The following is a 14,871-nucleotide window of genomic DNA, read 5'->3' as shown; positions in this document are numbered from 1 at the left end:
CTTACGCTTCAACACCAACTAATCTCGAGATCATTGATATATATGCCGTGTCTGCGATATTGATCATAGTTACAGAAGCTTTGAAAAAGGACATGAAGGATAACACAAATCTGTTCCGAATTTCTAGGATGAACTAGGTGAAAAGGAAAAAGATAAGTCAGTTAAGAAAAGCAAGGATTCTGCAATGAAAAAAATAATTTATATTCCTTAAGAAAAATCATGTTGGCAACTAAGGAATGCAAAATAATTCTGCAATTAAAAGGAATAGTTGATATGCCAACTATGGAAACAACGCAATATTTAAATGCGTACTCTGCAAGAAAGGATATTGCATTTAAAGTTCTGAATTATCTTCATATCAAGCGTGGCTTCACTGCCCATGAATTTTGGGTGGAGAGAGGCACTAGAGAATAGGAAAATTGAGGGGAGGAGAGAAAAAAAAAAAAAGGAAAATGGTGTAATTAAATCTCATAATTTAAGGCATTAATAATGGATTTAGAGCCTTCTAAGGTGGAATATATATATTGTAAGTAATTCTTGTTTAGGGCGGATAATATACAAAATTATAATAATTTTAGTAAATAAATTTTAAATATTGTATAGGAATGAAAACATCCTTAAATTTTTTGTGTCTTTAATTCAAATCCAGTTCCAATTCCAAGCTAAGTGATAAAGAAAAACAAGATTTGGGGAAATTCTAAGATTGAAGGGATAACACAGAATAACAGCCTGTTGGAATGGTGGTTGCCTCTTATATCATACTGTATTATTAAATTCGTCATTATATAACAACCGATTTTGTATAGTCACAATCTTATATTTGTTTCTCATTTTATCCGTAACTATCACTTATAATAATTATATTTTACCCTTTGTCCTACCCGTTTTATAATAATTCTATCTCATATCATATTGTTTCTTTAAATTTGTGGTATGTGACATTATGAAACGACAAATAATAATACAATATATTCAAATATTATAATCATCAAAATAATACAGTACAATATGCGATACATTAATAAGGGGCAAGAATAATGTCCTTATAGCTATCATTTTCTACGCTCTTAACAAATCATAATACGGCAAAGCATAAAACCCACCAATTAATTAATGGAAGTGATGTAATTGGAAATGGGGTCCAAACATTACACTCACATGGCTTTGTTTGTTAGGGAATTTCATATCACATCTACTCTTTCTTGGTGTTTTATTTGAGTGGTTGTAAATTAGTGAGTTGGTTGACTAAGTGTACTTTATACATTTTAAAATCTTGGAAATTAGTAGTCATTTTTTTAGAGCCTCAAATGACAGGCTGTGAGTAGGTCAAACATATTAATGATGTATATCATAAATTTCATACCCCATTGTACTAATTTCGATATTCCGAATCTACGGAGCTATTATTTGAATCTTATGAGTTCGAAATTCTAATTTTTTTAATTTATTGAGTGTTAAATTAATAATTTATAATGTATTCAATAAATTTCTTAAGACAAATACATAGTTTAGATCAAAGTTACTGGATTCTGCGGAACTCGTAATCAACATACTATGTGGGATAACAATACAATGATTAGCTACACACAGAAGTGGATCTATGCTATAACGAGAGGAGTCACCGGCCTCAAAAAAGTTCGAAAAAAATTTCATGTATACATAGTGGTATATTAGTAGTGTGCACCCTTTAAACAAAATGAATTTTGGTTGAATCCAAAAGTGCACTCCGGCCTTCAAATTCTTGGTCCGCCTCCGGCTATACATGGTCGATTAAACTATCCAAATGACTAAATTAACCTTCTTCCAAAACCTACTTTATATCTTTGATTATTTAACTAAGGTTATTTTTTATAACTAGAAACAAGAGTTTATCTAATTTAAACCAAAATACATATACTGTATATCTCATTGTTAATGCTATGAGTCAAATATCTACCAAAACATGTATATTCACTAAATAATACAGGATTTAATAATCCTTCTATTATAATTTTCGCATTAACTTAATCGCAAATCAAACCACCCTTTAGCAACTTTTATATCACTGTTCTACTACCTTTTTTACTTTTTAACCACCAATTTTGAACTACCTAGATTATGTTGTATTTGTTTTTTTCAACACCTCGATTTTGTTCTAGAGTTAGGTGTAAACATTTCTCTTTTTGGTAATTAGATGATTTTTTAATGAGAGAAACCAGTACAATTCACAACACAATTGATATATAAGTATAAAATAAATTTTCTCTGGGACCACTAAACCCTAATGATAATGTTTAATAATGTTACTCCATTCTTTTATTTTAAAAAAATTGTAGATCCCTATGTTTAGAATCGTAATCTCAGCCTGATAGACCGGGGAACAAAGTATGGAACAAGAATATTAAAAAGGGAGTAGTTATGTTATGGTCCAGAGGCGGATATAGCGTTTGTGATATCGGGTTCATCTAAATTCTGTATTTTTTATGCGATATATAAATTTATTAATAAAAATTCACTAAAATTACAATAATAACAATAATAAATTTCAAGCTTATAATTTAAAAATACGATGCGTTCGATGTTTAAAAACTTACCCATAGAACTTAAATTTTGAATCCGCTTTCAAATATGGAATGAGAACAAAAGAATGTAAAAACAAATATACTGTAAGATGCCACTTGGAGGAAGATTGCTTTGAGGCAAAGCTATGTGAGAATAAATTAAAAAAGTATAGTTTGTTTAGTGATTCTGCTGGTATACTGAATCATTGATACGTTAAGATCATACTATATTCTTGATCCTCATCATTATCTTTACTTTAATAATAATAAAATTTTATGTGAGTAGAAGTAATAATGTCTACACATCATAACCTCTCCCAATTATTTTTCTTTACTATTTTACTAGTACTATATCATTTTTTTTTTTCTGACAAATTAATTTCTTAAAACGAGTCTCTTCGAAATAAACAAATGCAGCAAAAAAGTTGTAACTTAATACGAGAACTACGAGTAGTAATCATTTTCAATGAAATCTAGTAAAATTGACTGTTTTAAGAAGAAAAAAATTAACTTCCCATGAAACAACATTAACAAAATATGCCAATAATTCTGCATATTTGTTTGCCTCCCTTTCAAAATACTTGCACCAGATAAAACTGCACAGGTTTATTAATCATAAAAAGAAATAGAGATATTACATTACATCCTATTGTACTAGTAATACAAATTGTACAATACAGCTGGAATTCTTTAATGATAAACCACTGACCACAACAAGAGTAGCAAAAGCCAAAAATAAGTAAAACAATATAACTTCAGGGCAACAAGGGAGGGATGAAAAAATATGATTAATAAATGATTAAAAAAATAAAAAAGAGAATAATACACATTTTAGGTGCAGCAGGCAAAATGCACGCGACAGGCATCACTCTCATATGGAGGTTCCTTCTCATCCATAATTCTTTAGCTCCTTCCCGCATCTAACTACAGTTGGCAGCATCACAGATAGAGAGGATCCGCTGCTCGATGATGAATGTCTCGATCATAAAATTTTCTACAGCAAGCAGCTAAAAACGTATCTCCACTCGATGCTACCAGAGGAAGCAACACCACGGTGCACATACGAGATGAATTTTCTTTAACCAAATGGGTTTCCTCCAGAAGAAGAGAAGGTGTTCTGGGTAGCGGGTGCAGAATATAATCCACCTGGCTGCTGATTCGAGTTTAGAGCTCCAAAAGCATCGAAGCCAAAGCTTGCTACTCCTGGTGGTCTGCATTTTGAAACGCAGTCATTGAAATTTACCTCTCAAATGTATAGATTCTACAAACTATGAAAGTAAGTCATCTTGAGACGGATGAGTTGTAAGATTAAGCAATTAAAAAAGGCAACCTTTGCTCAAAAGGCTACAAATGATTTCCATATATACAGCTGAATGAATGGAAACAAGTTATACACAATAAAGAGCTAAAGAGTTTCAATCAAAACTTCAATAATCAATCTCATGTCAGTCTTGCACTTCATTTGCTACTGATGTTCTACTATGCAAGACCAAAAACGGAACAGCAATCACAAAAGTACCTTTGTGGCATGCTACCAGCTACTTGATGCCCCATGTATGAGCCTAAAAATTAAGACATAATCAGCATCCAAATGGTTGACCAGAGATCTAATACAGGGGAAAAAGAATACTACCTGGTAGAACTGCTGATGCATAAGATGGTGACTGCTGAGGCATTGCCGGAGGATAAGAAGTTGGGGCACCGAGGCTGGATGTATGCAGCAATCCAGTTGGAGCCACCATGTTCGGTAATGCACCTTGTAATGATGCCATTGATGGAAACTGAACAATGAGATCAAGGGTGGAAAAGTCTCAGTCAATTAACAAATATTCACACTAAATGAATGCTTTTTTCTCTACTTTATAGGGTCGAGCACAGGTTTTGGGGCTGTTTCAGTAAGTAGTATTCCCCAACTAATCAAATTAAACATGAACAAATAAGAAGCAGAAAAAAGTAATTTTGAGATTTATTTTTTGACAAGTAAAAAAGTAATTTTGAGATTTACACCTAAAAGATAAGCTCAAATGCATGTGAGAGGGAGTAATTAACTAATATCACTCTAAGTTATCAATATCCCACTCTAAATCTGATTTTAATGCACAAATCCTTTTTCTTGCGAGTCAACACAAGTGGAAATCTCTTCAACAGAAGTCAACTTATCACAATAGTCACATAGGGCATAAAATCAAACACATCTGAATGCCTTGTGCATCGTAAATGATGATGAACAAATAAAACAGTCTAAAGTAATAGTATTATTTTCATACCGTTGAGGCTTGTGAAGATGGCTCGTTTATGACATCAAAAGGATTTGCTGATTTTGATGGCTGTGGCAAAGCATTTGTAGCCTGAAAAAAACTAGTCTATGAGCAAGATGCCACACAGTTAAGCATGCCGCGACCACAAACTAACAGAGTCAGGCATAAAATCTTCGGAAAAGGGCCAAATATACCCTTATCCTATCAGAAATAGTTACCCTCCCTTTGAGTAACCATTCACAGCTAGCCCTACCGTTATACTTTGGCCACTAATATACCCTAATTTAAATGGAGAGACACGTGGCATCACAATAAGTGAAGACCCATCCCCAATTTTAATACCCAATTTCAATTAAAAACCCACCCTAATTTTTTTACCTGACCCGACCCAAGAATTTGTACCAGATCTTTATTAAAACGCTAACAGAGTGGGAAAGATGACTATTGGAGTTCTATAAGGTGACGAAACACTTCTGAAGATTTCCTTTTCTTTTTTTGAATTAAAAAGCTTTTTAAACAACAAGTTTTCTACAACTATTCAAAAAGAAAGAAATAAGTCTGGTCAGCTGCTACTGGAATACCCGCCGGTTTGCAGCCCAACATTTTTGAGCACGTTTGCACTGGAACAACCACCGAAAGCTTTGGAGATGCAGTGGAAGAAGGAATTAGAAGAAAGCGGCTGTTGGAAACCTGATGCTTTGTCTTTTACTCTTAGACCTACAAATTGTAATTTTATAAAAAAGACATACTACTATGATTCACATCTACCAATCATTGAGTAGTGTTCCTGGAATTGGGGAAATTGGCGTGGGCGGAAGCATTGGCAGGATGGAGTAAGCATTGGTGGTGGTGGTGGTGGTGGTGGTGGTGGCGGTGAAGTATGTATTTCTGGAATGAGGAATTGGGCCAGACGAAGTTTGGACTTATTTTCGGATTTTAATGATGGTGAAGTAAGTGTTTATATTTAAGTGGGGGATTCGGTTGGATAATAGGTAAAAAATTAGGGGTAGGTTTTTTAATTGGAATTGGGTATTAAAATTGGGGATGGTTTTAGTTATTGTGATGCCATGAGTCCCGCCATTTAAATTAAGGGAAAATTAGTGCCAAAGTATAAAGGTAGGGCTACATTGGACGGATACTCAAACAAAGGATAATTTGAAACTATTTCTGATAGTACGAGGGTATATCTGACCCTTTTCCATAAATTTTTTGGGTTAGCACACATACCATAGACATGTTGTATTGCATTGCGAATCCATAGCCATGCTGTGGACCAGTATGCCAGCCTGGAAAAGCGCCAGGAATTGAAGAATAATTTACAGCAAACAAATCCTGCACAGAAATGTACATACCTTTAAACTACAGAAAATTCTAAAATGTATCAATCTGCTGAAGAAAAAACATGAAGAACCATTACAAATTTTTTAGCCTAGACAAATGTTCATAATTTAGGCTAGACAAATCTTCAAAATATATCAGGTGTACTAGAGTCAAAACATGATAAAACCAATAGAAAAGAACTTGCCTCAGGCAGTTGTTTTCTTCCGCTAGATTTGATTTCAACAGGAGCAGCTTGAGATGCAACTGCAGAAGTGGCTCCCAGAAGGGCAGGGTTTACAGCTTGAGACACTTGTGCAGTTCCCCTACTAGGAAACCCAGGTGTAGTTGCGGTAACTGAAGGATTCCACTGCTGAAAGAAGATGATAATTAACAATATTCAGTAATGAAACACAACGATACAACTAGTTGACCTCAAGGACAAGGGAAGCGCTAAGAAGCTACCTGATTTCCAGAAGGTCCACCAGCAGCTGGAGTAGAAAGCTGCGATATGGGCTGTGGGCCAGTCATAGGAAACAAGGAACTCTGCTGAGGTAGCATATTAGACCATTGTCCTCTGGGGTTATTTGCAAAGGTACCACTAACCGACAGTAGTGATGTCGGTCCAATGGGTGCAGCTGAAGCACCACCAAATGGAAATGCTACTGAGTTTTCCACAATTGCAGCTCCAGGAACAAAACTACTGAAGGGAGTGACCGGAGGTGCACTACCACCTGGAGGTGCTGCAGAGTGACCAGTTACAGTTGCTGGAGCAGCCAACTCTGAGAATATAGATTCCAGTAGATTGGTGTTTGAAGGAGCTGGAGATGCTTTCACCTCTGCTATTGAATCAAAATTCGCCCAGTTGTCAGAAGCAGATTTTGTCGGTTGTGCAACAGGCATGACTGTAGCAGATTGTTGTATTTGTGGGGCCGGTACAGAAGCTGCAGGTTCAGGAACATCATCAAAATTGATTAATGAGGTTTCTGTCTTAAGTTCAACAGGGTTCCCATTGGAGGACGTCAAGCTACTGGAAGATGCAGTCCTCTGCACAATATATGTAAAATAAGTTTAGCATCTTATTTAATTGGTATGCATTGGAAAAGGCGTAAAAGAAAGTGTATACTGGTGAAATTAATATAGAGTATATTTCACATCTTTTGGATAAGGTGAACAATGGGAGTAGGGAGGCATTTCAGGTAAAGCCCGTGCAATTTGGAAATGCTAAGACTTATGAGAAATGTAGGTGTACACTCATCCTATTTGCTAAAGTTTTGAGAACAATCAAGAAGAAGTCTTTTATCAAATATCAAAGCCATCATTCTCCCAATATTTACTAAACTGCTAGAGGACAAATTGTCTCCAAAAGATGTGTGACTAGATTCCACAACAAAGCATTGTACCATCGTTCAAAAAGAATCAGATACCAAAGGATATCTTATGGGAAAGAACATCATAATGGGCTTGTTACTAGCTAACAAAACAAAGTTTAATAGCATCATCCAAAATAATCAAATACCATATGATGCCGTATAGCATATAATCCACACCTGGGTTAGCATGGAGCCACCAGCAGCAGACCTACCACCATTAGTTTTCGGAGGTTCAATAACTCGAAGGGGAGATACACTATCTCCAAGAATCTCTCTAACAGGTCGAACCATTGGGGGACTGGATGAGTCAAGGTCGCTTTGACGATCAGGTGACATGCTTTCAAACTTGGATCCTCCATCCGAAATTCTACCATCATCAGATCTCCTTCCATTCCCGAATCTATCCTCTCGTCGCCAGTCATTGATTACTTCAGCACGTGCAGGACTTCTTTGATCATATCCAGGACTTCTCCCACCACTACTCCCACCAGGACTAGGCCTGTTGCTGTATCGTCGCTCATATACTTCCTCATTTGGTGGGCTTCGAGACCCACCTTGGTAGGTATCTGTCTTCCTGTTTTCGCTTAAGTTCTCAGCTTCAGCCTGCAGATATTAAATATTTTATATGATGGAATGCGTTCAACCAGCAATCTCGCAAGTTTAGAACACGGAGATATACTAAGTGACGACATCACAGAAATTCTTCTCCTGTAAGGAGCACAATGAGCTATTACAAAATTCAAAATTGAGGATGAGCAGGATAGGATAGGCACCATTTTTCCCCTTGGTGGCTTCTCAAGGCTCCTTTCACCAGTGTATCTTCTATCCACATAGACATGCTTAATAAAATCACGAAGCCTCTCTACATTACTGAACACAGAGACAATCAGAACTGCATTTTGGGTTAATACGTATCATATACATATATTTATTAAGATCACAAACCTGCCGTCTGGGAGAGAATTACGCTGTGTGTCCCAGTCCTTCAAATATATTACCTTTGCACTCTGTGAAAATGCAACCCCCACCCCCCAAAAATGACCACAAAAGCGGAAAAAAACAAATGAGTTAGCAACCAGCGAGGAAAGGAATATGAACATGACATCAGAAGTAGGTGTGGCTCTTATAGCAAAAGGAGCATGCGTACCGCATTTCCTCCTCCTTGGAGGGCACTAACTTCTTGTGAGGTAAATTTAGCCATGGATACTGACTTCACTCTATGGGTGAACTCCCGACTGCCAGTATTTTCAAATGTAGAACAGGAAGCAATAAATTAGAGATTAAAAGGAGTTTCTAGTGCTAGGAAACATTTTAAGCACCACAGAGGAATGATGGTTGCATCATTTTATGAAAGACTGCACTTACTGTATACCGCTGCATGTTGTGCAAACAAATGTCCAGAAATTAGTGCAAACATATTGCGGGCCCTGTCAGACAGTAAAGTATGAGATATATTACTATACATCTACCTACAAAAAATATGAGATCGATTACCATACATCTGTGTTACTTTCACTAGATAAGAAGAGTAGAAGACTGTTAATAATATTTTAAAGAACCTGCTATGCAACTAAATTTAGGCAAATAAGGCTACCAACTAAAGTGAAGAAGCATCCGAGAAATAACACAGGGGCCTGTACTCTATATACAATAATAAGTCATTTAGTTTGCAGCCAAGTTATACAAGAATCATAATACAAAGATTGTAATGTGGTGAATAATAATCAATGGATTACTAGATTTACTGTATTTGTTATCGGATGTTAAGTTCATCCAAATAAAATCTGGATATACGGTGCATCACTTAAAACATTCCTTTGGATTAAAGTGGATAACGATTTGTTTCCAGTAATACATTAGATCACTCAATCTAATATTAGTTTTATTAACATACACGACTAAAAGTAATTTTGTTTAATACAAATGAAATTAAATTGAGTTACATTAATTACAATTACAACAACTACTACAACGTCTCTAAGCAGTCATTTTTTTTTAATTTCATTTTTTTGAATTCCACAAGAATTTGACGATAATTCCGATTAAATCTTCTTGTAAGCAAATTTTCTATAGGATAAATTATAGGAATAAATGTGTGGCTTATTTAAGAATCTAAGTCGAATTGCTTTATAAAAAGAAGATACCAATGAACTTCTATGAAATGGTTTCACGGGATTCAGCCAATTCTCTTGATCGTTGAATATCATTGAGAAATAGGAATCGGGATCTTTAGCTTCTTGAATTCGATTCTTTATTTTTTTAAATGATGGTAGAAAAAAGCTTTGCTTTTGGTTTTTATTGATGTCTTTATAGTTCCAAACAAGTTGGGGTCGACTATGGGATTCCTCACTACTCCATTTAAGCTCAACCCATGTCATCATCATTACTAAAAAAAATTAATTATATCAAGGACAAAATATTTCTCTGAGGAAAACTAAAAAGAGGTATACCAAAATGTGGTATAATAAACAAATCTTGGAATCCTCTTTTGAACATGAAACTTTTGTTATAAGAACTTTCTTTAATTTTAATTCAAATTAAGTTTAAGCGATCATTAACTAAACAAGTAATGGTTATAGGGAATTTTTTGACATTTACGTGATCTAATACATGTATTGCTAATAGGTGTTGTAATTCCACAATGAATTCAGCTTAAAATAATATTCCAATTGCAACAAAATTAATGCAAGGAATTTTTTTTGATAGGCAATGTTAATGCAATCATTATCAATATATTGCAATTAAAACTAGCACTAAATCTGCACAGTAATGTAGAATTTACTGCCGGAATTATTTCCAATAATACATCTAATCAAACAAAATGAAAGGAGAAGTGGCCATCTTAATCTACAATGACACCAGATATCTAGTTAAATGGGTTTCTTCTTTCTATATATGTGTGTCGTACACAGACAAGTAAATTCAAACCAAAATCAAAGTGATAATTCTCTCATTGTCAGTAAGGCATATTCAATACTTTCCAAATGCAAATCATGTCTAATTATCAGCCTAAAGATCTATCATAACCAGTAGAAAAAACCTTGTCTTCGTTACAGATAAAGGTCAATGAACTGATGAAGAGGAATATGGAGTAAAGGCATATTAAATACTTTCCAAACGCAAATCATGTCTAATTATCAGCCTAAAGATCTATCATACATGTAGAGATTACCTACTTTAAGGACATTTGCTAATCACCTAGAACCCCATTGGTTAATTCATATTTTCCACATACAATAATACAAATTCCATATAACTAAATACAAGTATTACATAATACGACCAACCAAACACTACATTAGTTTAAAGGATTATTTTTCCTATCCGTCCAACCAAACATTTTATTATCTTATGTGGGATTTCACACTGCGATAATTTTTTTTGTCCCTCCAACGTAACGACCCCCAAGAGTCAAGAAAAGTTATCTTGTCAAAAACACGTAAGAATAAGAAGAGAGTAAGGCAAAGGAGTTTCTAAAGTTAAGATAAAGCAGTGAAAGCACCATAGAGATGTATGTGTTCTGTTAAGTGGGCAATATAGGGACACAGAATATTGTGATCTTACTACTACCGTACTACGGTTGAAGCTACTCTTCTTTAAGATAAGATATATCTCTTCCATCCAGATTTTTTCCCTCGGATGCATTGCATTCCTCAAACTTCATAAAATATATCCCATAATAAGTTTTATCTCATTAATGCTTTCATCCAAATTTATACTTGACAAGGAAATTTCTACGGAAAATAAATCTTGAAGTATAAATAGTAAACTCTTCCTCTTAATATACTCCTTCCACATAAAGAGCATCCTCTTATTAACTGCACCTCTAGATTTCAGGAGGTTGATAACTTTCTCTTATATTAGTCATTGGAACCCATTAGATAGTTAATCGCTCTGGTTACCTATAATCATTGCAAACTAATTCTGGATTGAGACGTAGTTAACTGATTGATTGAACATAACAAAATTCATATGTCACTTTTTATGTGACAATTACTATTTGACTAGTCAAAAAAAAAAATCTCTTATTACCATGATTTTCCAAACATTTTTTGAAATTTAACTAGGGTGACTAACAAAATTCTTTATGCAACTTGCAAAAATGTAACTTTTATTTCCAAACACTTAAAGAATCTATGTTCATATTTACAAAAAAGTTAGGTACTTTAACCCTCCCACGCACATAAACTGGGACAGAGCGAATATCAAATAGACCAGAACAGGACAGATATAGAGGATTCATATAACCGACTGTACTAATTTGAAGTAAAAGAGCAATTAATCAAACTTACCAAACTATTACAGTTCATACACCGTCGATTATCAGGAAGCTTAAGCAGATTCCGTATAATCCTTTCATTCTTCTCATCCTCCTTTCGATTTGCCATCTCACCAGTAATCAAAGCCCTAACTAACTGCCAAATAATCACACAAAATTTCAAAAATTCAAACTTACTGCCAAAAATCACACATAAATTCATCAATTCCAGTAAAAATGATCAATCGAATACATAATCATCACACAAAACTTTAAAAAATTCAAACTTACTGCCAAAAATCACACAAAAAATCATCAAACTCAAGTAAAATGATCAAATAAATTCAAAAATTCAAAGTTATACATCATCAGATCTGATAAATTTACAGTCATAAAAATTCAAAGCTGAAACTAAACTCAAACAGAAATTCGAATATACGCAAAAATACACATAGTTTAGAGGAAAATCACGAATTTTGAGTTACCTGATCGGTGGAGGAATTGGAAACTAACAGCTTTCGTACAGCTCAGAATACTTTTTTGTGTGAAAATGTAGAGAGAGAAAGTTTAAGGGACGGAGGAAATATAGGGTGATTCGCGGATACAAGGGAGAAATTGTGAGGACTAGTCTGCTGGAAAAAACTGAACTATAGTTTGATTTTGACCGATGGCGGACTTGGAATGTTGTACGGGGACAGGTCATACAAGGCGGCTGTAAAATTATATAAATGCCCCTCCAAACTACTACCACTGAACTAAGATCGGGATCCGAGGAATGACCCATAGAAATGTCTATTATACGCAATTTTACCCTTCATTTTTGCATGAGGCTGTTTTCACGGCTCAAACATGTGACCTCACATAGCAATAACCTTACAATTATACCAAGGCTCCAAACTATTACGAAAAAAAAAAAATACTCTTTCGTTTGTGTGATATAATTTGACTTGTCACTCAATTTAAAAAAATATTTGAAAATTTTTAATTGATGATATTAAGCATGACATAATAGAGTATGTTTTAAAAGTTTTTCATTATGAAAAATAAGAAAATAATAACAAACAAATCAAAATGGAGAGAGTAATCTTATGGTTATTTTTCCTCTTGTATCCGGTGCGATTATTTTCTTCTTAAGCAATATTACTCCCTCACTATTATTTTATATGAAAGTCTTACCATTTAGGGATTGTAACACTTTTTACAATTTTGTCAAACTCTTTTAAATAGTTTGAATTTTAACTATGTTGACTTATAATATTTTTATGTGGTCTTCAAAGATATACATTTATTTTTTAAATAACTTTGAAGATCGAATTTATGTCCCCAAATTACTTCGAAAATTAAGTGATTTATCCTCTAGTTCCTTTACATAAATTGGGACTAATGGAGTATATCGATATTATAGCAAAGACCCTCTTTCTTTGCATTGTGTTAGGCGTTAAATTATGACTATGAATCCGTAGTTATTTGGCTCTTTCAACCATGAAGTTAATGTTTTCTTAAGAGTAATAACATTAATTAGGTTGAGTTTTCATATTTAAATGTATTAAAAACCTTCATTGTAAGTAAACTTATTACCACTAAATGCAAATTACCCCGAGGAATAGTTGGTGTTAAATATTAACAAGAATATCAGCTAAGAAGTAATATTAAACATAGACTTTTCAGCTAAGAAATACTCCAACATTTCACGAGGAATATTATTTTCTCATGAGGCTGTAGCCGATGGTTTATTGGAAGTAGTCTTTTCTATCTTTATGAGGCATGATAAAGTTTGCGTACATATTATATTTTTCAGACCCCACTTATGAGATGGGTATGTTATTGTTGTTTTTGTTATGACATTGATGTTGGGACTAGTGTGCACGTGACTCAACTAATTATATTGAATATTACCTCTCATCAGCACAAGTACTAAAGCTGTCAATATGGGCTTGGCCCGGTGGAGAATAGTTCGAAACAGTGATCGGCCCAGTCCAGCCCGTGAAATGCCAAAGCCCGTCTGGGCTGGGCCAGCCCGTATTGACAGCTCTAACAAGTCCCGGATAACTTGATCCTCAAACTTGGACAGATTGAAAGAACATATACGGGGTCGTTTAGTACAATGGTGGGATATCCCATGAGATTAGCTATCCCACCATTTAGTATAAAAGTTATCCCGAAATTAACTAATATCCCAAATCAAACATGGGATAAAATTTATCCCGCAACATATTATCCTTATTCCATGTATCAAACGACCTCGACATATATACATATATCAACCCTTATTGCACATCATCTTGAATTGGCCTCTGCATGTATTTTTCTTTTGTGTGATTAGGAGTAAATTTTAAAGGGGCAAAATACATAAGTTACCCCCTAAACTATGGACCAAATTCATGTTACATACTTTTTGCGGATAAAAATTACCTTACACACTAAACCTTTTCAGAGTGTGCCTAAGACCCACCACTTTTTACACCTAAAAGAGGCAAGTGAATGTAAAAAATTTAGGTCTAAATCATTATCTAAACGCCGCATGTCCAACTTTTTAAATTTTAATTTTTTTTTTGTCGTTTTTTTCTTTTTATTTTTAATTATTACTAGTATTAGTACCCGCACGATGCGCGGACACAAATATCAAATTATGATTTGGTTACTTGGAATATATGCAATTTATCTTAAAATTTAAACCCTCCAGATAAAATTTACATATAATCATTAGATATCAATTAAGAAGCAGGACATGAAATTGTTTCTCATATCTCGTACTAGATAACATATGTCCTTTTTATATCCGTAATATCCTTGATCTTAGTACTTGTATTTAATCTGTGGTCGATATTAAAGAGTACTAAACATATCACGTTGTAATTTGTCTTGTTTGAGCATATTATTTTAACAAAATTCTTACTACCACTTTATGTTTTACTTCAAAGTCGAATAAGTTTTATTCGACTACCTTTTCACCATAAAAAAATTCCTTTTTAATCTTTGCTTATAGTTATTGCATTATTCATTATCTAACATTGTTAAATTGTCATGCGATCTTTTATTAGCTTACTAATTGACTTAATATCTTGATATTACCCTTTTGATAATCATATATAAATATAAAATTTTTATTCATAAAAATTAATGTA

General features: G+C 34.1%; 1 protein-coding gene across 2 annotated transcripts; it reads right to left on the bottom strand.

Moving 5' to 3' along the window:
• Positions 1–3,121: 3,121 nt before the first annotated feature.
• Positions 3,122–12,402, bottom strand: LOC107815984 (uncharacterized). 2 transcript variants are annotated; one of them, XM_016641631.2, is made up of 14 exons: positions 12,232–12,402; positions 11,781–11,903; positions 8,854–8,915; positions 8,636–8,723; positions 8,434–8,495; positions 8,262–8,358; positions 7,666–8,091; positions 6,581–7,162; positions 6,324–6,488; positions 6,026–6,130; positions 4,808–4,888; positions 4,174–4,321; positions 4,060–4,102; positions 3,122–3,751 (listed from the first exon to the last, which is right to left on the bottom strand). In XM_016641631.2, exons 2-14 carry the CDS (start codon positions 11,874–11,876, stop codon positions 3,619–3,621), a joined length of 2,088 nt encoding a protein of 695 aa, XP_016497117.1. In that variant the 5' UTR covers positions 11,877–11,903; positions 12,232–12,402; the 3' UTR covers positions 3,122–3,618. The 2 variants fall into 2 exon arrangements, with proteins under 2 accessions (XP_016497117.1, XP_016497118.1); XM_016641632.2 differs by having other exon boundaries at positions 6,324–6,485.
• Between the last annotated feature and the right edge of the window lie 2,469 nt (positions 12,403–14,871).

This window comes from Nicotiana tabacum, chromosome 21, assembly GCF_000715075.1.
Source record: "Nicotiana tabacum cultivar K326 chromosome 21, ASM71507v2, whole genome shotgun sequence".
NCBI classification, from domain to species: domain Eukaryota; kingdom Viridiplantae; phylum Streptophyta; class Magnoliopsida; order Solanales; family Solanaceae; genus Nicotiana; species Nicotiana tabacum.
The sequence above is the reverse complement of the archived record's forward strand: the minus strand, read 5'-3'. Positions and strand labels throughout refer to the sequence as shown.